General features: G+C 44.0%; 1 protein-coding gene across 1 annotated transcript in view; it reads right to left on the minus strand.

Annotated features, from left to right (window-relative positions):
- The window catches only part of DPP6 (dipeptidyl peptidase like 6), a 1,015,511-nt gene extending 991,763 nt beyond the window's left edge, over nucleotides 1-23,748 (minus strand). Inside the window, exon 1 of the mRNA XM_017957362.3 lies at nucleotides 23,014-23,748. Within this exon, the coding sequence (XP_017812851.3) occupies nucleotides 23,014-23,064 (51 nt within the window). The 5' untranslated portion in view covers nucleotides 23,065-23,748. The remainder of the gene's footprint in view (nucleotides 1-23,013) is intronic.
- Between the last annotated feature and the right edge of the window lie 546 nt (nucleotides 23,749-24,294).

Consider the following 24,294-nt stretch of genomic DNA (forward strand, 5'->3'; position numbering starts at 1 on the left):
TGCAAGCTTCAGAGCCTGAATATCAGGATGAACAATGGTTCTGTGCACCAAGGTCAGGAAGCCCAGGGAGAAAGGGGTGGAAGAAGTGAATCCAGTTCTGTTTTGGCTCTGCTGGTTTTTATGACCCATTAGGCACATGAGAGGTGAAGTCTGGGGGAAATTTGGTGTCAAAGCCTGAAACGTAGAGGCTGAGATGCAAATTTGAAGTCTTCAGAACACAGATTCTGCTTAAAGCTACTAAGATGAATGAGGCCATCTTGGAAAAGGCAGAAGAATGATGCTTGAGCCCTGGGCTGGAGAGGCAGCCAGGATAGGATAAAGGAAATGAGCAACACCTGAGATGGAGGGAAGGGTGACCCTCCATGGTGGTTAAAATTAGCTGGGTGTGGTGGCACGCACCTGTAGTCCCAGCTACTCAGGAGGCCGAGGCAGGATAATTGCTTGAACCTGGGAGATGGAGGTTGCAGTGAGCTGAGACTGCATCACTGCACTCCAGCCTATGTGACAGAGGGAGACTCTATCTAGGAAAGAAAAGAAAAGAAGTCAAAAAAGTGCTGCCAGCAGGCCCTGGAGGGGTGGAAATGGCCTCCTTTCACTCTGGGAAGTTCCTCAGCTGGGCTACAAATTAAATTGACTTAAGACAGATTAACAAGAGAAAAAGTATACACATGTATTACATTCCCGGGAGCATCACATAAAAGAAAAATGAATACTCGAAACTCAGAGACATCTAGCAGCTTATATACCCTCTCCATAGGAAAGAGAGGGTGGATGTAGGCAACTTAGGGGAGAGTAAATGATTTCTGGGGCAGGTGAATGGCCCCTCAGCAGGACAGAAGACAGCCTGAGACAAAACCTGTCTGGGTGCAGTGTCAGCCTCCAATATCCTCTCCTATGATATCAGCCAGCAGTCCCTGGTTGATGAGGTTCTAGGGAGGGGATTCATGACAATTGTGTCCCCTCTGAAGGATCTGTCTTGTAGGTAAGAGGTACTCAGAAAGCTCCTCCCAGAATTTGCTGTTCCCCAAGTGACTGGGGGAGTTTGAAGTCCAAAGCAGTATATTTTGGGGTGTCATTTCCTGATCTCCTTCAGCGACTTAAGTGGGAACTGACCTCTGAATATGGTGGGAAGGAGGTCATTTGTGATGTGGACAGGTAATTCTTCCATGCGGTGGTAAGAACCAAAGTCTGATGGGAGATTTTTAAGAGGAAATGAGGAGTTAAAAATAGTGGCATTTCACTACCAGGTTATTCAAGGGAAAGACTGGTAGCTGGAGGGGTACAGGGCACATCAGGGAAGTTGTCTTGTGAGTTTTTAAGTTTTTTTTGAGACAGGAAAATGTAAAAGCATGTTTGTCCCCCAATATAAACAACCCAGGAGCAGGAACACCAACTGCTCCAAGCGCCCCGGAACAGAGGGGCGTGGCCCTGCTCTGCAACAATGCCCGGCCCCTGCTCTGCTGAACTGTGCTGCACTGGTGCTAACCTGGGGGCAATGTTCTGCATGAGCTGTTAGAGGTTGCTTCACACCTTTCTTCCTGCCCAGAGGTAGAACCTCAGCACACCCACTCAAGACCCAAGATCATCCGAGATCTGCAAGTAAATCTTCTGGGGACAAACATAAAGAATTAAAACACCCATAACATAGAAGGAATGTATTTCTTGATGCTGTTTACCAACACATGTATAACCCTTTTAAAGTAAATTCAGGGCCGGGCACGGTGGCTCATGCCTGTAATCCCAGCACTTTGCGAGGCCGAGATGGGTGGGTTATGAGGTCAGGAGTTCGAGACCAGCCTGGCCAATATAGTGAAACCCCGCCTCTGCTAAAAATACAAAAATTAGCCAGGCATGGTGGCATGTGCCTGTAGTCTCAGGTACTCATGAGGCTGAGGCATGAGAATTGCTTGACTCTGGGAGGCGGAGGTTGCAGTGAGCCGAGATCGTGCCACTGACTCCTGCCTGAGTGACAGAGCAAGACTCTGTCTCAAAAAAGTAAAAAAAATAAAAAATAAAAAAAATAAGTAAATTCAATATGTGACCATTCATATTTTCATTCACAAAAAATTGAATGAGTTAACTGTTCATTTTATGACAGTGTTCATAAGGAATCTTATAATGAAATCCTTGAAGATGGCAGGTTTTTAGTTCATTTGAAATATATTGAATTAATACAGAAAAATACATGCCACATTTTCAGTAAAAGAGCTACATAAAATGAGGTCTCTCTGTAATAAGCTCTGTATTGTTTGCCTGTAGAAATCATTTAATTACCATTCTTTTTGTACTTCCAATAGGTATTTTTTGGTACTCTACTATCTGCATTTTTCTATCCATGTCTACGAGTGAGTCGTATTAAAATAACCAGACACTGAATCTGTCACTGTTTTCAAGATTTCATTCCTATCCAGCTGTGGTCTGAATTTTTCCATTTAAAAGGACCATAACTACACTTTTTTGACCAAGTCTGTTGTTTCATCCTCTGTAGAATGAACAAATGTTTCTTAGCCCTTCACAGCATCATTACCAGAAACAATGACAGACTAGAAACTTCCAAAATTCTTTATAATTCTAATTCTCAACAGGCACATTGAATCCATTCTACAATACCTTGCACATGTGGTGATACACTGAAGCTATAAAGAACTCAATGTTGTGAATTTTGCGTCTCACATTCAGCTAAAAAAGAACAGGATCAATGTATCAATTCTTGTTGTCTTCTTTCAATTAAGCAAAAAACTTCCAGCCTCTAAATTTCAATCCAGGGATCTGGTCTCTCAAATTCATAGAAAACAAATCTGTTTCTATTTCCTTAAAAGCCCTCCAGATACCTAAAAACACTTACCATGCTTCCATCCCAGGTCTCTGCTTTCCTAGGTATCAGTCGGCGTTCTCAGGAGAAACAGAATGAATGGGATGGACACACACATATAGAAAGATTTATACTAAGGAATTCGTTCATGAGATTATAAGAGCTGGCAAGTCCAAAATCTGGACAGACCAGCAGGCTGCAAACCCAGAGAAAAGCCAGTGCTACAGTTCAAGCCCCGAGGCCATTTGCTGCAGAATTCCCCGTTACTCCTGGGAGGTCAGTCTCTCGCTCTATTTAGACCTCCAACTGATGGGACAAGGCCCACTGCACCAGGGAAGGTAGTCTGCGTTACTCAAAGTCCACTGATTTAAGTGTTCATCTCATCCAAAACACACTCACAGAAATATCCAGAATGATGTCTCACCACATAGCTGGGCACTGCAGCCCAGCCAAGTGGACACGTGAAATTAGCTATCACACCTAGATTAGACAACATCATTTATCCAAATTCCCTTTCCCAATACAACTTCTAATCTTCTGTGATCCTGATTCCTCTCTTCTGGATGAAGGCCAGTTTGTCTATCCCTCTTTGTATTTGGCATCCCAAACTGAACAATCCAGCTGTGATTTGATCAACACAAAACCATCAGAATGCTTAGCTCTTGGCCAACAAACATAGGGAAAAATGCTCATCATCACTCATCATCAGAGAAGTGCAAATTAAAGCCACAATGAGATACCATCTTACAGCACTCAGAAAGCTATTATTTGAAAGTCAAAAAACAACAGATGTTGGCAAGGATGCAAAAAAAAAGGGAATGGTTATATACTATTGGTAGAAATGTAAATTAATGCAACCTCTATGGGAAACAGTACGGAAATTTCTCAAAGAACTAAAAATGGAACTACACTTTGATCTACCAATAATGCCACTCGGCATCTATCCGAAGGAAAATAAATTATTTTATCAAAAAGACACCTGACTCATATGTTTATTGCAGCACTATTCACAGCAGTAAAGTCACGGAAGCAACCTAAGTGTCCATTAATGGATGACTGGATTTTTAAAATGTGGTGCATATACACGATGCAATACTACTCAACCATATGAAAGAATGAAAACGTGTCTTTTCCAGCAAGAGGGGCAGAAATGGAGGCCATTATCCTTAGTGAAATTGCTAGAAAACAAAAAGTTAAAAACTGGGATTGGGAGCAATGGCTCACGCCTGTAATCCTAGCACGCTAGAAGCCTGAAGCGAGTGGATTGCTTGAGTCTGGGAGTTTGAGACCAGCCTGGGCAACACGGAGAAACCCTGACTCTACAAAAATTACAAAAATTACAAAAATTAACCAGACATGGTAAGATGTGCCTGTGGTCCCAGCTACTCAGGAGGCTGAGGTGAGAGGATCACCTGAGCTCGGGAGGCCGAGGCTGCAGCGAGCCAAGATCATGCAACTGCACCCCAGCCTGGGAGATAGAGTGAGACCCTAACTCAGAAATTAAAAAGTTAAAAGCCACACGTCCTCACTTATAATTGGGAGTTAAACAATGGATACATAGCAACATATACAGTGCTATCATAGACACTGTAGACTCCAAAGGTTGGAGGGTGGGAGGGGTGTGGGGTATAACATACTATGCAGTGGGTACAATGTACACTTTATGGGTGATGAGCACACAAGAAGCCCAGACTTCACCACTACACACTATATCCACATAACACAACTGCACTTGTACCCCTAAATCCATAAGAATAAAATAATTAAAAGAAAAAACAATGCTTAGCTCTTAAGTACTAACTTTGTCTTAGCTAGTGGTCTTTGCTATTAATGTAACAGAAACCTACAACATATCTCTTCTACCTTGAAACAGATTTCTTCATAAAAGCTGAGTTCAAAGGCCCTTTAGTGCTCTTAAAATATATTTCACTTACAAAGAAAAATACCTGTGTAACACTTCTGTTTGTCTCCTTGGTTTATTTTGTTCCAACTTTTATGTATTAGAAGTCCTTCCACCCAAGCTTCTCTGTTGCTGTTCTTCCTACGGCTTCGCTATTATTAGCTCTAAGTTCTTTGGTGTTTGCTCCCAGGATCAAATCGCAATTCAGTCTCCACTTTTCAAAGCAGATGCTGCTCATGTGTTGGTCCTCCCCATTGCTTCCACGGACTTCCTTGTCCCCAGCATCTCAAGAGCACATCCTTACACCTAGTCAAGGGAGTCCTCTGCCTTTTCTTAGTGAAGTATCTTCTATTCCTCAGCCTTCGCAAGTTATAGATACCCAGGTTTCATTATACATTTTGTTTATTTTTTTCTCTTTTTAAACACCTCACTGTAGTAGCAAATTGCCAATACATACTAATTTTATCCCCTTTAAGAAATATCTTTAATCATGATTTTTTTTTTTATTCTGCCTTGGATTAACAATTTGAGAGAACCATCTCTCTCATCCATTCTATCTTTCACAGAGTCATTCGCTTCGAAACACTTTGTAGAAACATCCAAACCTAGACCACAAAGCTTATGTTAATATAATAATAATCATCTCAATCTGCTTTTGCTGGGGCCCTGAAAATGATAACCCAAAATGAAGACCTCAGAAGCAAACATTTCTCCCCACTCCCCTTCCTGCCCTTCTGTTTCTGGCCCCTCATTTTCTCCTGAGGCTGCCCAGAGAAACTAGGACCCTCTTCCCCAACATAGTCATAGGAACCAGATCCTCTGCTCCCAAGAGCCAGCCATAAAACCTAAAGCTACTACTCCAACTTTCCCCCGCCTTTCTGTGTAAAAACTGACCATAACGAAATTACCTGACCTACCTTGTTCAACTGTGGGTCATAAGACCCCCCATTGCAGAAAAGGTGCTTCCCCATGCCCAGAAGGAAGGAATTCTGCAGAGCAGCCAAGAAGAATCTAGATGGTCAGATCTTACTGGGTTTTCCCACTCAGCGTACTGGCATTAGATCAGACCCTTGGTGCCCAATCCTATTTCCGCACAGCTGTCCATAGTTTGTTGAACCTAAGCATAAAAATGGACAGACTCCTATCTTTGGGTCTTCATTCTGAAAGCGCGTGTGTAAAACTGTGATAAAACAAATTTGCAAGCCTTTTCTCCTGTTCACCTGTCTTTCATCAGCTGATTTTCAGTGAACCTTCAGAAGACAAAGGAGAAGCTTTCCCTTGGCCCCTACAATGTTTTTGCAGAATGCTTTAGACTTGTAATTAAATAATTAGCTGTGTAATCACTGTCTATTTCTGCCACTAGAATGGAAGACACAAGAAGGAAGGGGAGGACTATATTTTATTCACTGAGGTATCTCAGTGCCTGCATATGAGACGCTCAATCGATAGTGAGAATTTAGAAGTAAGAAGTAAGGAGGGTCCCATTACTCCTTCAATCATTCAAGAAATGATTAGGGTAAGTGAGATTCAAAGTGCTCACTGTTACCACTATACCCTTTTTGCCCTCCCCCTCAAGCCTTCTAATAAAGTCATTAGAGTTGGAGGAATTCAGGTTCACCCTCTCCCATTGTCCTGGTCCACACTGATGAGGGTGCTGAGAACAGGGAAAATGCCCCAACTGTAAGAAATTGAAAGATGATGGAGGAGAATCAAAGAATAACTGGCCAGGTGCAGTGGGTCACACCTGTAATCCCAGCATTTTGGGAGGCTGAGGTGGGCATATCACTTGAGCTCAGGAGTTCGAGACCAGCCTGGCCAACACAGTGAAACCCCGTCTTGACTAACAATACAAAAATTAGCTAGGCATAGTGGACCGTGCCTGTAATCCCAGCTACTTGGGAGGCTGAGGCAGGAGAACTGCTTGAGCTTGGGCAGCAGAAGCTGCAGTGAGTCAAGATCATGCCATTGCCCTACAGCTTGGGCAACAGAGCGAGACTCCATCTCAAAACAAAAATAAAAAAACCTCATCTTAGATCGCTAGTTAGCAAAATATTTTCCCACCCGCTCCTTTGCATAGGTAACAGAGACACAGGAAACTCTGCTTGTCACACATAGGATGATTGACAGTTTTAGAAAACCCCCAAAGGCCCCTCAACCCACCGTCATCTCCCTGCTTCTGTAGGAGATGGGGCCCAGTTGCTGACTTCCTGGGATACAGAAAGAGAATAAAGTACTGAACACAATAGCAACACAACTCTTAATCACGGAACCTAAATTCAACAACTGAAAAGACAAAAGATGAAGTGCTTTCCAGCACTTGCAGCACAGAAGAGAAACTAAAAAGCAAAGTCACAAGCAGAGACCAGAGAATGGAAACATTGGATAAGCTTCCAAATGCTTTCAATGCGACCTCAGTCAATAGGGCCTTAAGAATATTTTATTGAATAAGATGTTTTATACGTTGAAGAGTATCCTTGTTGTCTAGCAAGGCCAATGCTTAATCTCTTCTCTTAAGATGACACAGTGACACACATCTAAGTGGGATACTGATTTTCTACCTACTACCTAGGTGAATCTGGGCAGTTTTCTCATTTAACTTCTTTAAGCCTCATTTGAAAAGTAAAGATGTTAGTACCTCCATCCAGGGTTGTTGGGGGGCTTTGTGAGATGCAGCAGGCAAAGTGCTGATCTCTTTGCTAAGCAGTGAATAAATAATGACTATTGGAAGGAAGGCTTCTGAGTAGCAGGCTTTTCAGGCCTGATCACCCCCATGGCTGCTCCAATCACCCCTTAGCCATGCCTCCATCCCACATCCTGCAGAACCCAAATGCTCCTAGTCCTGAATATGAAAGCCACTGCTCCAAGTATATGGCTGAGTTTTTTTCTTGCTCTTAAATTCTTGGAAGAGGGAATGGTTCCATCAAGCACTAGTGTCCTTGGCAGTCTCCTGATCCTCAATTTTGGCTAAATTGTGACAACATCTCAAGCACTCAGCATCTGCAAGCCTGGGACAGGCTCCAGTCCCTCTTGCTGGGTGTCTGTAGCTTTGCTGGCTATTGTAGAGGTTACTCATTTGAATGCTCTGGCTTGTAAGGACTAATACAAACTAGAAATAAGACACTTCCTCCTGTTGAAAATCAGGAGGAAAGTTTTTTCTTCTTCTGTTTCTTAGAGCTTTACCTTAGAAAACTTGTAATTATAAGCACCTTTTCTTTTTTTCTTTTTTCTTTTTTTTTTTTTGACGGGGTTTCACTCTTGTTGCCCAAGCTGGAGTGCAATGGCACATGCTTGGCTCACTGCAACCTCCACCTCCCGGATTCAAGCAATTCTCCTGCCTCAGCCTCAAAAATAGCTGAGATTAAAAGCACCTGTCACCACTCCTGGCTAATTTTTTGTATTTTTAGTAGAGACGGGGTTTCACCATGTTGGCCAGGCTGGTCTTGAACTCCTGACCTCAGGTGATCCACCCGCCTCAGCCTCCCAAAGTGCTGGGATTACAGGTGTGAGGCACCACGCCCGGCCTATAAGCACTTTTTCATCTCTTGGAAGTGCATCCTTGTGAAGACTAAATAGGGAGGGCTTTGTCAGCTTTATGACCCGGGGATCGTGTTCCCAAAGATCTGGAACCATCTTTTTAAAATGCAAACACATCAAGGGAGACAGAACCCCTGTCTCCCAGTTTCTGGAGCCTAACATTGGTGGACACTTTGCTCTAATATGCGAAACTACCTTCTATCATGAAGATATGAGAGGCTTTTCCCCCCTCTAAATAAAGCCAGTAAGCAGCTAGTAAAGTTAGGACGAACTATGTTTGACAAATGATGCTGTCAAATCCTCTTACTTAAGGGTGAGCTACTGTTTATCTTGAAAACATGTATTTAATGGATTGTGTCTGCCTGGCTATATAAGAGAATTCTGTCTTTGTAATATTTTAGCATATTGTCTGTGATGTGCATCACCATTCTGGTTTAATGCTTATTCAAATAATAAAAGTGTTCTCTTTCTCTACTACCTTTGTGGAGAGGATTTCTAGGTTGGGAGAAGATTTTGTTTTCAATTATATTTTCCCAATAGGCTTTACTATAAAGATTCCACAAGGGAATTTCCAGTAGGTGCACAAAGGGCATTCTTGCTTCAACTAAACCTTAGTGTAAGTTGAACATGCCTCCCCTCATTTGCATTTAATATTAAGGAGCTCAAGGAAGAAAGAAGGAACGAAATGCATGATGAAGTAGTCAGAAAACTTCTGGAATAAGATGCACTTGTGACAAGACCATGTAACAACCTGAATTCACCTAAATAAAGCTGTCTGTAAAGAGTCAGCATCTTCGCTCTTCATATTTCTGCTTTGCAGATTTCCCTAGGTGAGCAAAGGAACAACGAGGGTCTGTCTTCTGTCATTCCACCTGAGGGCATAACCCTACTGAACAGCAATGCCATTCCTGTGCTCACTGAAGTTAGTCCTGGTAGAAGCTGACATCATCGTCAGCAAGAGAAAGTTTCTTCATGATCATTAGTTGACCTATCAATCTAATTCCACTTTCTCCTTACCTTCCTCTGCGTTGCTTTATGAAGGGCAATTTCCTCTTCCAACCAAACTGCAGTGACTCTCTGAGATTCTGTACCTACCCATTATGGTGGTCTGGGAGAAGAGGGTTTCGACCTTTATCTGCAGATGACTGTACTGCACTACACTGACTTTTCAGCTCTTCTTCATCTCTTAAATTTGGCACTGAATCTATTTTCAAGGAACTAATTTCCATGAACAAAATTCTACTCCCCATATATTTGCAGGGTGGTCCTAAAACATTTCTAAGCGCTTTGAATATTTTGGATCACACAGAAGCTTCAGGAATGCATTAACTGTCATTAGCATTGTTAATGTACTAGGGAATTTTAAAATTTGCATAAGAGCATTTTAGCATTATCTCCTTTATTATATATATTGAAGAAGAAGAAGAAGAAGAAAAGCCTTTGTGGTTGGCTTTTGAATTGGGAATTTCATCTGCAGTAATTAACATTTCCTAGATGTCTGTGAAAAATGAACCATTGTAAGTAATCATAGCCAAAAATAAACTTTAAAGAAAAGTATGAAAATACCCAATTCTTCCTGAATAACAAAACTCTAAAATGAAAGATTTCTCTTTGACCCTAATTCTACCCATGCAAACACTCTATAGTGAATCAAATTTAAAATGGAAAGGTTACAGTAAGAAAGTAAAATTATTTTGGGGCCACCGCTTGTAGACCTCTTTGCTACCATAAAGCGTGCTATGGATAAGGCTGAAGATAAAAAATAAGACATGGCATCTTCAGCTCTTGGGGGCTGCTATAGTTTGGATGTTTATCCCCCCCAAACCTCATGTTGAAATTTGATCCCCAAGGTTGGAGGTGGTGGTGGAGTCTAATGAGGGGCATTTGGGTCATGGAGGCAGATGCCTCATGAATGGCTTGGTGTCATCCTCGAGGAAATGAGTCAGTTATCCATTTATTCATTCCCTGGGTAACTGGTTGTTAAAAAGAACTTGGTACCTTCTTCCTTTCTGTCTTGCTCCGTCTCTGGCCATGTGATTTCTACACACTGGCTCCCCTCCACCTTCTGCCACGAGTGGAAACAGCTTGAGGACTTCACCAGGATCTGATGCTGGTGCCTGTGCTTCTTGTACACCTTGCAGAACCGTGAGCAAAATAAAAAAGATGACCCAGCCTCAGGTACGTCTTCATAGCAACACATACAGACTAAGAAAGTTAGTACCAAGGAGCTGGGCATTGCTACAAAGATACCGGAAAATGTGAGAGCAGATTTAGGGCAGAGGTTGAAAAAGTTTGGAGGGCTCAGAAAAAAAAAAAAAAAAAAACAGAAAGATGGGAGAAAGTACTGAGCCACGATGGGATGGAAATTTTAAACACAAAAATGAAACCACTGGCACTTCACCACAGAGAGTTTGCGAATAGATACATTTAGAACTGAATTTTAATGCAGATCAGAATCGACCACCCTATGAGCTTCGGATTCAGTAGTTCTGAGTGGGCCCAAGATTTTGTTCTTCTAAAACTTCCAGCTGATGCTGATAATGCAGGTCTAGTGTTACATCACGCTGGGAACACTCTCTGAAATATACGAATATTTCAGAGTAGAAAGGACTCTGGTTTATCTTCAGAAATCAAACTGAGAGTCAACATCAAGTTAATTATGTCACAGGTTTTGTTTTCATGGTTAGATAATAGCCTTCAACTCTTAATGAGAAAGATGCAAAGTTCAGCTTCCTAAGCATTAATACACACGTGAGTACACACGTGCACCTGCCTATGCACACACATTCACACTCACCTACACACTCACATGCAGTCAGTGGGTGCTGATAATTTCAATGCCCTCGATTTTAATTAATGCTTGAGCACTTCGAGCACAACATGTTTCTCAGAAGCTAAGCAGCAGTGAGAGATCAAATTAAACTGTTGTGTTTTGCAAGCAGCTATTGGCAAGGTCCTTGGAGAAATTTAATGATATTCAAAGTCCACGACTAAGATAGATCAGTTTTTCAAGTAAGTCCACATACAAAAACAGCATTTACCACCATTCCGGCCAAGTTGACCAGAAGAAAACATATTGCAGGAAAAAAAAATCAAACAAATGACAAAAGGTGGATGAGAGAAAAGATCCATTACATTCCTCTGTCAGTTATCTCCTCAGCTCTTTTTAGTGCCAATGAATGATTTCCTTCAGCCTGATTTATGGTGGGATGTATGATTAGAGGTCATCAAACTGTCCTGGGAGCTGGGCTCAGCTTCCTTAAGTTTCCCAATGTAAAGACAAGGGTAGGCATTTCACAAACCCGGGTAAGAATATACATTTGGTTTAAGGTAATCGGAGAAGGAGGAGGAGGCGAAGGAGGAAGAGGAAGAGAAGAAGGAAGAAGAGGAGGAGGATAAATAAGAGGAGAAAAAGGAGCGGGGGGAGAGGAGAGAGAGGGAGGGAGAGAGGGAGGGAGAGGGAGAGAGGGAGGGAGAGGGAGAGGGAGGGGGAGAGAGAGAGAGAGAGAGAGAGAGAGAGAGAGAGAGAGAGAGAGGTGGGGAGAATACCAGCAGCAGCTACAGGTGGGCATTTAGTTTTCACTCACCCTTGATTTGTCTGTGGCTGTAATTCCAAACACTAATGGAAGCCGAATGCCTTTGTCTCTCACCTTTCCCTTCTGAATAATGGTGAGTTATTTCATGAAGCCAACTATTCAGAATGCAAGGAACTACTTATTAGAGTGAAAGATATCTGAATAAAAGCTGTATACAAACCAGCAAAGCGCAGAAAATATGCTCACACTTTTAGAGGTGACTATGCAAACTTAGATAGTGGTAAGTCAGGTGAGACCTGAGTTTCCATAGAAATTAGGCTGGTTTTCATCATGTGAGTGTTTCTTATAGCCCCTGTTTGCCAACTAACACTGCTTATTGTGGAAGGCCTCTGACACTGCAACTGAGGAGGGCCATTTTTCTTCCTCCCATGTCCAGTGACTAACATTTCCCAAAGGCTCTACATGAATATCTTTCCGCCTGCTTCAACATTCACATTCTCATTTTCTTGTTGATACATAATAATTATACATATTTATGAGGTACATGTGATATTTTGATGTATGTTTACTTAGGATATTCATCACCTCAAACACTGACCATTTCTTCGCGTTTGGGAACATTTCAAATCTTCTCTTCTAATTTTTTTTTTTTTTTTACAGACAAGGTCTCACTCTGTCACCCAGGCTGGAGTGCCATGGCACCATCACAGCTCACTTTAGCCTTGAACTCCTGGCCTCAAGCAATCCTCGCACCTAAGCCTCCCAAGTAGCTGGTACTACAGGTGTATGCCACCAAGCCTGGTATATTTTCTTTTTAATGTTTTTTAGAGATGAGGTCTTGTTGTGTTGCCCAGGCTGGTCTTAAACTCCTAGACTCTAGTAATTCTCCCACCTCGGCCTTCCAAAGTGCTGAGATTACAGGTGTGAGCCACTGCACCCAGATTCTTTTAGCTGTTTTGAAATATACAATAAATTATTAGTAATTGCAGCCACCTTACTGTGCTGTTGAACATGAGAATTTATTCCTTCTCTCTAACTGGACGTTTGTACCCACTAACCAACCTCTTGATGGTTCAATCTCTCCTCGGATGCTCTTGGCTTCACATCCTCCAGGTATCTGCCTTGGTATTACCTTTCTTTCATTGCTCCTTACCCACATAGTTTTTGGAAACAATCTACTTTTTTCACTCCAGACTGCTGTTTTCTATCAGTTCACTAATGGCTCAAAGAAAGTAGCATTTATTGGTGAGGAGGTGGAGAAAGGGGAACACTTGTGCACTGTTGGTGGGAATTAAATTAGTTCAGCCACTGTGGAAAACAGTATGAAGGTTCTCAAATCAACAACAATAAATAGGAAGAAATTTGTGGAAGCTAAGAAACAGAAAACAATGGCAATGACTGAATGAAAAATCAGGTGTCTTGTTGTTAAATTCACAGTTACTCTGATCAAACTTTCATATATTAGTTGAAAGAAATAAAGACATTTTCCCTAGAAAAGAGACTATAAAGGGGCCATATGGCAACTGTTGGAACTTACTTGAAAGGTTGTCATGTGAAGTAGGGATAAGACAATTTTTGTTAAAAGGCTTCAGGCTAAAACTGTAGGTGAAAGTTCAATGGAGGTATGTATCTTCCGAACATAAGAAGCACCATTTTAACAAATAGAACTAGTCAACAATGGTACGAGTTTCCAGTCCTTGGATGTGCTCCAGGAGAGGCTAGAAATCCTATGAGGATAGAGGAGAAGACATACTGTCCCACGTGATCTCTTATTTTTCTCTCCCATCTTCCAGGCTCTATGTTTCTGTCCAGTTGCAATCAGAAAGAAGAGAATTTCTGAAAGAATACATTGTAGTGTGCAAAGAACCTGGGCTGGAAATGGATCAGCACCTGAGCTCCTCCTCAAAGAACCTGCCCCACTATATACTCTCTCAAAATCTTAGCTCTTTCAACCATAAAAAAGAACTAATATCGGTCTTTCCAACACAATGGGTTGTTCTAACATAATAACATAGCACAGACAAAATTATTTTGGTAGCTGTATAGGTTCTCGACAACTGTGAGTTATCAATATGATTAGGTTTGAAATGAAAGGATGGAGATCTTAAAAAATAGGTGCACAATTGACAGAGTCATGGGAAGAAAAACAGCAAAACAGAACCTTCTTGTAAAAAGTTTGCTCAAGAAATGATTTGGTCTGATAAATGCAATTTTCTGGAAAACTAACATTTAACAAGATAATCTTTGATTTTCTGTTATAAATAAGTATATTTATTTATGTATTACTTTTTCAACAGACGGGGCCTTGCTTTGCCGCCCAGGTTGAAGTGCAGTGGCACAATCTTGGCCCATGGCAGCCTCAATCTCATGGGCTGAAATGACCCTCCTGCCTCAGCCTCCTGAGTAGCTAGGATGGCAGCCACATAACATAATATCAACTCCTGGATAATTATTTTTTAAAATTTTTTGTAGAGATGGGGGTCTCACTATGTTGCACAGGCTGGTATCAAATTCCTGCCCTCAAGTGATCCTCCCACTTCAGCCTCCCAAAGCGCTGAGATTACAGGTATGAGCCACTGTGCCCAGCCTGTTAAAGATACATTTTTAATGTGTTAATTCATTTTTGCCTTATCAAAGAAAACATAGTCCACAATCAAAATAATTTTTGTAAGAATGAAAAAAAAATGGCCTTTAGGCTTGAAAATTATTAATTCTCACTTCCCAAAAATATAGAAGGTATAGAATATTAAGCTGAATGTATAATGAAGTTAGAACATACCCTAGAAGTACCATTTTTTAGATTAATGTAATGAAATGTATGATACTGTTAGTCCAGCTTGCTCAAGTTCATAGTTGAATTTCTGTTAGTGGAGGTTTTACCACAAGTTGTTTATATGGGACCAAAACCATAAAATGAGAGTTATTTAAAATAAAATTATGTGTGACTTAATAGGGGCATTAGTCCAGTAGGAGAGGGAAAATGAAAGAGAAGAAAATCCCACTTTTCAAATACCAATATCAGTGAAGAAAATGTAATCAGCCTTAGACTTCTTGTAGCGAGACCCGGTGCAGTCCCATCCCATCCAGCTGGTGCCTTGCCAAACAGGCCTTGTGGCCAGTCTGGCTAGCCAGCAATTCCCTTTTATTTTCACAGATGAGTAGCACCACACTGGAAACCAGAACATCCTTGGCACTCCTGTTTTATTACAGTGTGGTTATTTTTTTAATATCCAAGAAAGCCAAGCAGTCAAAGTGATTGCACCCACAGGAGCTCTTATCCAACAGATCTTCAGCTATGCTGGACAATGGTGCCAGTATTTTACATCTGAGATGTATGAACATTGTGTGTGTGTGTATGTGCACGCATGCACATGCGTGTATACAGTGTGCCACAAACACACACATACAGTCTTCCTGGGTCATCAAGGCTACTGCATGAATGCTCTAGATTTTGTGGTTATTGGACTATATATTGATGCCATCTGTTTTCCCCGTATACAGTGGCATGCTTGCTGAGACAAGACTGGTGAGCTGAGAGATGCCACATAAGTGAATGCAGAAGAAAATATGATGCCAACAAAATATTTGTTCTGGCATGGAAGGTGACTTCTAAAGCATGTCCTAAGATCAATATTGAGGAGCCAGTAAAGAGGCTACCCTTAACTGGGAGAGGGAGTTGAAGGCCACTGCAAAGTCCAGAACTTCTCCTGCTGGTCGACGGCAGCCTTCAACTTTCTTCTATCACCCTCCTTGTTTCTACTTGCCCCAAATAAATTTTGGGGGGAACCTCAGACACATAATAGAGTACCTTGCAGCCAAAAAGATTAATCTTTTCTGGGCATGAAGAAAAAGGAAAGGAGGACAATTGAATTTCTTTAAAGATTCTTGTTTTTCCCGAAATTCAGTCTATCACTGAGGTTAGAAAACTTAAATTAAAAACACAGCATGTTTCCTCAGCTTTTCCCTGGTGACTATTTACTTTTCTCTCTCATGCATATTTCACTTCTTCTTTCTTCTTATTCTGTGTTCTCTGCTCATCTTTCCACATATTTGACAGCCTCCACAACCCATGGAACCAGACTTGACTGTACATTTTCCAAGAAGCTTCCTTGTAAATGTTATAATTATTTCCTTAGGCGTTGATGGCAATATTTATTTTAAAAATTTGCCTCTGATCCACTGGTTCTGAATCTTGGCTGCATAACAGAAGCACTATTAAATGTATTCGTGCACAGACTGCATCTTGAAGCAATGGAATCAGAATCCCCTGGGTGTCCCTAGTCCGGGGGTGGGTACTGGGGAAGAGGTGGGGGCAGGAGGAACCAGTGGCTCCGGGCAACGTTGAGAAACTCTACCCTTAACCAAACATTCCCAACTCCCCAACACCCACAGATGACTGGGTTTTTCAAAACATCCCAGCTGATTCTACTGTTCAGCCATTGCCAAGAGCCACTGTCCAAAATGGGTTTTTGACAATTCTACTTCCTGAATGGAACCCTTTCTCCCATCATCGCAGGAAGCCACAATGGTAAAGGGGGGGATTCTGGTCGGTTCTGCCTGCCTGTTCTTAGCTTAGTATGTTCAAGGGACCTAGTGGATCTGGGGCATGCTCTTGAGTTCTAAAATGTGGTCTTGCTATCAAATAACATTGCTCCCATAACCAAAAGAGGTCATGGAATTCTTCTGTGTTGCTGAATTTATTTTAGTTTAATAAACAGAAAATTAAAAAATGATCTGGACTAAATGTGTTTACCTCTGCAAAAGCTGATTGTACAAATTGGGTTATTCTTGTCATACCCAATAAAATCCTGTGGTCCTTGGAATTCAAGGGTCACAGGGCAGTCCCCAAGACGTTTAGTCTTTAGTCTTTACTCCATCTTCATTAAGCAACTCAACGTCTGAGTTCAGGGGCCAGGGAGAAAGCACTGGAGACACATAGCACCCGCTCCAAGAATTAAATTTCCCACAAGCCCAGCTGCTGAAACAGCCTGCTGTAGCTCTAAGACCAGTTTTACCTAGTAGCTGCTGAAACAACCTGCAGTGACTCTAAGACTAGTTTTACCTACCACAGTCAACTCACCAATCAGAGCTTGCCAGCTCCCCAGAGCTTGCCAGCTCCCAAAAGCTTCTCCAAGGCCAATGAGTTTTCTTTTTAAATAATAGCTAACATTTCCTTTCCTAATAAAACTCACAATCTTCTCTTTGTTCCTCAGACATACTGAAGACCACTGGACTGTGTATGCCTCAGATTGCAATTCTTGCTTCCCAAGTAAAACATTTTAAGTTGAGAGATTCCTCTCTATATTTTATTTGACTTCTACGCCTCCTCAAATAAAGAAGATTGATGCATTAGCTGTTTACACCCTCAACTGAGCGTAAGTTTCCATTTGTAGCTGGAAGTGGTAAATACTCTATGCAGGGAATTCTCTCTCCTGTTACCTGATGTATTAGAACTTGAAGGAGTTCTTAAAATAAACGTTCAACTAAAACCATGAGCCTTTCTCACAAATGCACAGCCTATGCTAAGCAGTCCTAAGCAAGAAACAAATATCCATTCATTTAACAAATTCATCCACTTGAATGCTTCCTGTGCAAAGCCCTTGTCCATGGGGATGTATGAATAATAGATGTTCATATTTCAATATGCACCATACCTCTTGATAATAGCACAGAGGGTTGAAAGTCCAAATGATGATCAAGTTAGCAGTATTGTGATTACTGACCAGGACAGGTTACAGAAAAGGAGATGATGGCTGTGCAACAGGAAACAGTCAATTTAGTACATTTATATGTCCAAAAACTCAGACCCAGTGGATATATGAACTAAAGAACTAAACAGAGCTCTGGGAAAAAATAGGACAGCCCTCTTTACTACAGTTTTATTGAAGAAAGTTTATAAAACATCCTGTGCTGATCACCTCTGGCTTTGGAGTCTTCTTTCTGGAAATCTGCATTTTTTAATGGGCCATGAACATGTTTAAAGTGTTCCCAGTCCTATAAATCCTGCAAGGAGGATTATGAAATGGACCCATGCCTAGCCACTGTTTCCTGCAAAGATGGGATTAATCAATATTTCAAGAGGAGTCTAGTTATAAGGGTGATGATATTATGAGGGGATGTTGAACAACTAGCAAGTAGAGAAATACCAACCTAAGTATCACACCACTGGGACACATGGTGACAACTCTCAGAAAGCTGTGACCTTAGAATTTTTGGAATCCATTTTGAGAGGGCAAATTCCTGCAAAATCTATGCTACAATGCTCCTGTTTAGAACCAGCACCAAGCATTTTGTTACCAAGTGACCAATCTGATGCCAATTACCCTCAGACAGAGGAAAAATAATGCATTGCTAAAGGCTACACTCCTAAAAATGCTGTTCCCAACAGGCTTCAATAATAGAAGCTTTGGCCGGGCAAGGTGGCTTACAGCACTTTGTGGGGCAGAGGCAGGCAGATCACCTGAGGTCAGGAGTTTGAGACCAGCCTGACCAACATGGCGAAACCCCATCTCCATTAAAAGTACAAAAATTAGCTGGGTGTGATAGCACATGCCTGTAATCCTAGCTACTTGGGAGGCTGAGGTAAGAGAATTGCTTGAACCTGGGAGGCAGAGGCTGCAGTGAGCTGAAACTGTGCCCCTGCATTCCAGCCTGGGAGACACAGCGAGACTCCATCTCAGAAGAAAAAATAATAATAATAGAAGCTTTGTGTCCCACACGAGCCCTCATGACTTGCCTAAAAACCTCAACGAGCCTCTGCTCACCTGTGCTAATTATAAGTAGAGCATAATCACTGCTTTATTTAACCAAATCAGCAAAATGCTCAAATGCCTGAAAGAGAACTCTTACTGTGGAAAATTCACATTCAGATGTTTTATCCAACATAGAAAAGAGAAGATAATAGTTCTGAAAAGATCCTAGGCTCACCATACCATAGATATATCAACCAGTGAGCAAAGGCCTAAACTCCAGCTTTCCCTATACAGGGAACTCAAGACTGCCACTTTCATTCAAAACCAACAGCAATCAACAGTGGGATTCTCAAGTATCAACATGGCTTGCAGACCTCGGATGCTTTGTGTCCTATGTCTGAACCTCCTCTGATACTGCTCTAGTCAACAAGGGCCTGCCCAGCCCTCACTTACCCACCACACACTGGTGGAGCCACCAACGCACACACGAAGGAAGGGGGAGACGCCAAGGGTCACAGGACAGTCCCCAAGATGTTTAGTCTTTAATCTTTACCCATCTTCATTAAGCAACTCAATGTCTGAAGAAAGCTCATATGGACAGAGTAGGGGAATTCAGCACGAAGCAACACACTTCTGATAACATTTCCCATTAACCTCAGAACCTATTGCAAGAGTATATACCTCCGCTAAACAAGCAGAATGTCAACCAAATAGCAATAAAGGAAGATTAGGTTGAAAAGAAAGTGCACATCAGCCTCCCTTGGAACTCTCAAATGTAGATTTTATGGAAAAAATAACAGCTATTTTTTAAAAGAGAATTTTTGTTCTGAGCAAGTAAAAAATATTTCTTAGTATATCAAATTACAGATTGAATATGGCATGGTTAGTCTGTGAATTCTCACAATATTAGAAGTTTATGAAATAGACTCTTCTCAAGAATTAAAATAGAAGTTCTAAACTGGCCAGCCATGATGGTTCACATCTGTAATCCCAGCACTTTGGGAGGCCAAGGCAGGTGGATCACCTGAGGTCAGTAGTTCAAGACCAGACTGGCCAACATGATGAAACCCCATCTCCATTAAAAATACGAAAATTAGGCCAGGTGCAGTGGCTCAAGCCTGTAATCCCAGCACTTTGGGAGGCCAAGGCAGGTGGATCACCTGAGGTCAGAAGTTCAAGACCAGCCTGACCAACACAGAGAAACCCAGTCTCTACTAAAAATACAAAAATTAGCCAGACGGGGTGGCACACCTATAATCCCAGCTACTCGGGAGGCTGAGGCAGGAGAATCACTTGAACCCAGGAGGCAGAGGCTGCAGTGAGCTGAGATTGTCCCACCGCACTCTAGCCTGGGCGACAGAGTGAGACTTTGTCTCAAAGGGGGGGGGAAAAAAAAGCCAGGCATGGTAGTACACACCTGTAGTCCCCAGCTACTCGGGAGGCTGAGGCAGGAGAATTGCTAGAACCCGGGAGGGGGAGGTTCCAGTGAGCTGAGATTGCGCTACTGCACTGCACTCCAGCCTGGGTGACAGAGTGATACTCTGTCTCAGAAAGAAAAAGAAAAAAAAGTTCTAAACTGATTCCACCTGTGGTATTTCTTGTCCCCATTTACTAAAACAAAACAAGATCAGATAGTATGCCGGTGCATCTGCCTTCTCCTGATCCTCTAGCTGTACTCAGAAATAAATTCCTAAAGCAATGTGCGAGGAATAAAACATTTTTAAAAGATTTTTATAAGAACATACTTTCAACTAAGCAACGTGGCATGTCAAAGACGAGCCGGGAGGCTATTGTCACCTTTCTTGCAGGACTCCTAGTGAAACAACAGGCTGCAGGTCCAGAACAATCACACAGTGTGGATATCAGTGAGCAGGGGCTGGATTAGAAAATAATTTACAGGCATGGCTGGAACTGGATTTGACATTTCCATGACCATTTGGGCAGTGCCAAGTGTCTGTCTTTCTCTTTTTAAGATATCAAACCTCAAATGCGAGTCCAGACAGCTCAGAGATCTTTGAGTCCCCTGAAATGAGATCTGGTCTCTGTGTGTATGTGGATTCAGTGTTACTGCAAAGTATAAAACATTCTGCCACTTTTTGTAGCTATCAGATGTGTGGCAACTCAGCTGTCAGTAATAGGAGTAAATCATTCAGTCCTCATCTTGAATGTAAAATATCACCTGAATTTCAATCAAGTTGTGAGTGCAAAGAATTTGCCAGTCATCTAAACCAAGAGAGGCTGTGATTAGCAAGAGTCTTCCAAAGCAACTTGAGAGATTAGGGATGGGTAAGTCCTAAATGATCACTCAACTGAAGCCACAGGGATTTCCTTGGAACATGAAAATTCAAGTAAGTTACACAGCAGCTGTGGAGCCATAATTATCAGCTTAAGAGTTGATAAGAACATTTAAAGTTTGAGTAAGTGTGCATCTCATTGTTTTCTTGGGCCAACAGATAACTGAAAATATGGGTTGCTGTAGAATTCTCTAGGTTCAGTTCACCTTGCTCCAATTACACTTGTTAACATTAGACACAGGGAAAGGGATGCAGTGAGTCTCACACGGAATATCCTTATTCAGAACAGAAGTGAGAAATGTAACTAGCAATCATTTCATTCTTTATTTTCTGAAGTAAAATGCAGAGAGGGGTTAGGGGGAGGGCAAAGAACATAAGGTTTCTAATAAAGATGTAATATGAAGATTTAGCTCTTTCATGCCATGCTATGTAAGTTATGAGTAGAAACTTATTTGGCGGTAGATTGATGTAATGAGTCAATAATGTTGCCTTATCAGTATAATTAACCTCAATCCTTAACTTCAGCCTCAGCCCTAAATGTACAGATTTCCCTAGCACATGATGGCATCACATAAGTTAGGAATGATGGATGTGGGTGGGCATTTAATTAAAAAGCATTACTCCGTACACGTTTCTATCCTGTTTATGCAAGAAATTATGCTGAACAACACAATGGCTAAAAAGAGTGGGAAAAATGAGGGAAACAGATGCATTTTCATAAACAAGCTATTAGGTCAGTCAGAGAACCCACCAACCGAGGACTGAGACCGGCCCCTAGATGGGGCCTTGTCATATCGGGAGTGGGGAGGGGTCCTGAAGAGTAAGCCCCTCTATGCGGCTATTACTTTCCGGCGAGGTGTTGATTACTTTCCGGGGAGGTGTCTTGAACCCAGAGGCTCACACCTCCGTCTAGAGTCAAGTTCTGAACCCACGGCGCTCCTCTCTGCCAGGCAACAGGTGTCTGCCGTGGGTGTGGTTAAGTCAGCTGGGTATTTGTTCAATTAATGTAAAATTTTCACTTATTGCCTGTGTTAAAGCAGGATCTCAAAATGCACCACCACCTGGGTTCTCCCAAAGGTGCCTTCCCACCCCCCATCACTTGGACCCAACCCACTTTTGTAAACAACTCTGGACCTTGCTCCTGAAAGAATTTCTGCAATTCTTACGGAACCCTCAAAAGTAGCATCTGCAAATCTGTAGAACCTTCAAAAGTAGCAAGGCAATCCCCATCTCCTTGTTTGTCCCTCACCAAAAAAAAAAAAAAAAAAAAAAAAAAGTGCCAGCCAGGAACTTAAAATAAGGGACCCTCGGAGGATTCTTCTCAAACCATGACCTAATGGGTTAAAATAAACACGCGCAGTCACACAATTTCAACAGAACAAGATGGCAACCCTCTCGTCCTCGCCCGAGACTCCAGCGCCCTGACCCCTCGGCCCCGTGCCCCGGGCTAACGTGACCCCGAGAGCAGGCGCGCCCAGGCCGCGCGGGTCAGCTGGGAGCGGCAAGGCGGGTGGGCTCGCTGGGGAGGCGGATCGCCGGGTCCTCCGGTTAGAAAGTTATCCTTGCAGAGCTGCCCCCTGGCCAGCAGCCCTGAGCCTTCCTCGGACCAGCCGCGTTTCCAGGCGCGCGGCCCTCCCGGGGGGCGAAGTGCCCCGACCTCCTCCCGCACAGTCAAGCTTTTGGGGGAGTCAGCGTCCCCAACCCGGGGAGCAGGGTCCCGCCTGGCGGCGGCGGCTGGAGCGGACCGGAGCGACTGGCGCCTGCCCCGAGAGAACCGAAGACTCCGCAAACCCAACAGGTCTCGAGCTCCGGGGACTCACAGCCCCGAGGCCGGCGCGGGCGCCAGGGCCCAGTGGCCCTTCCCTGGCCGAAGTGACCACCTCTCCCCGCGTTTCCCCAGAAGAGCCCTGGGGGTCTGCTTGGGGCTCGGACCGACCCGCGGCCAGCGAGGGCTCCCCGCAGCCCCTTCCACACTCAATCTCGCGCCCAAAACACAAAGCCGCATGCCCGAAGGAGAGGGGCCGCGGAGCCGCAAAGTTGCAATTTGCAAAGAAATGCCTGCTCCTCCGCATCCCGGCGCCGCTGGGTGGGCTCAGGTGGGAAGTGGCGGAAGCGCCGCCGCGCGCGGGCATGGGGTCGCTGTGCTTCCAGGGAGGTTCGGGACTCAGAAGGACAGACCTCCCCCAGCATCGCTCCTCACGGCGGGTCCCCCGGACCCAGCGCGCAACCTGCCCGCGGCACTCACCATCACGTTCCCCTGCATCTTAGCGGTCTTGATCATGGCCTTTTCCTTCATTTTGCCCCAAGTCCGAACCCGACTTCTGGTCCAGGGAAGAGAAACTTAATCCATTGTCCTGGTGAGGATTAAAGTAGATTGGACTGGCCGAAGACTGGACGGAAACGGGTTTTTGAAGGGAAAAAAAATCTTCCAGGTCTTCAGTTTTCTCACCTCCCGCTCACTCTACCCGTCTCTTTACCCAGCGGATCCCAATAGCAATCAACTCTTTTCGACCGCTACCAATAAAGAAAGAAAGAAAAAAAGCCTGGAGGGAGGGTGGGTGTTGCTTTAAACAAAAAGCCAGGAGCCAGGGAGGGAGGAAGAGGCTGCGAGCCCAGCTAGCTAGGGCGAGAGGCAGCTTCGACTGCGCGCGTGTCCACCGAGCTCAGCGCCAGCACACTGCGAGCAACAGCGCGGCGGCACGCACTGGGGGCGCACTCGGGGACGCCGGCGGCTCGGTCCCGGCTCCGGGGGCTCCTCCAGCAGGCAGTGCGGGGTGCAGCGGTCGCCGCTCTGGTCCCTAAGGGCGGAGACCCGGGCGGGCGGCGACGCCAGGGGCGGCGTGTGTGTGTGTCTGTGTGTGTGTCGGTGTGCGCGCGCGCGCGCGCCGGGTGTTCTGTCTGAACTGAGCTGGACTGGGAAGCCAGGAGCTGCATCAAGGTTAAGCGAGCCCAAAATGTTTGGGTAAGGAGGGCAGCCCCTCCCCAGACACCCCTCCTCGGGTAGACGCCCACTCCGCGCTGGACTGGGTGCGCGCGCGGCGCACTCACGCTCTGCTTCCACAAACAAGCGCTACGGTGATTGCCGCGGGTGGAGCCGCCGCCCGCAGCCGGGTGTTAACTATTGATCGGCTGCGCCCGCGAGAGAAGGGAGAGGCCGGGAAGAGCCAGACGCTGCTGTGCACGTCGCCGGCAAGTCTGGGGAGGGAGCGGAGGGGAAGTGGGGGTAGGCTGGGGATGGCAGCTTATAAATAATGTTGTAACAGGTTACTATGGGACACACGTCGCATCTCCATGGTTGCACTCCGGAGTGGCCTCTGCATCCGCCGCCGCGGCAGTTCCAGGGCGCAGAGGACCTTGCCTTGAATGGCAGCGCCCGGCTCCCAGCGCGGGTGGCACGGCCGCTCTCCCCGCCGCACACCTGGCTTCCCGGGCTCCACTTCCCTCTGGGCGTCCGCCCCAGCCGCGTCCCTCGGCGGCTTTGTTTCTTTGGCTCCCTCTTGTCTGCCTGCAGGGATCTGACCCCAAA

This window comes from Papio anubis, chromosome 4, assembly GCF_008728515.1.
Source record: "Papio anubis isolate 15944 chromosome 4, Panubis1.0, whole genome shotgun sequence".
Classification (NCBI taxonomy): Eukaryota; Metazoa; Chordata; class Mammalia; order Primates; family Cercopithecidae; genus Papio; species Papio anubis.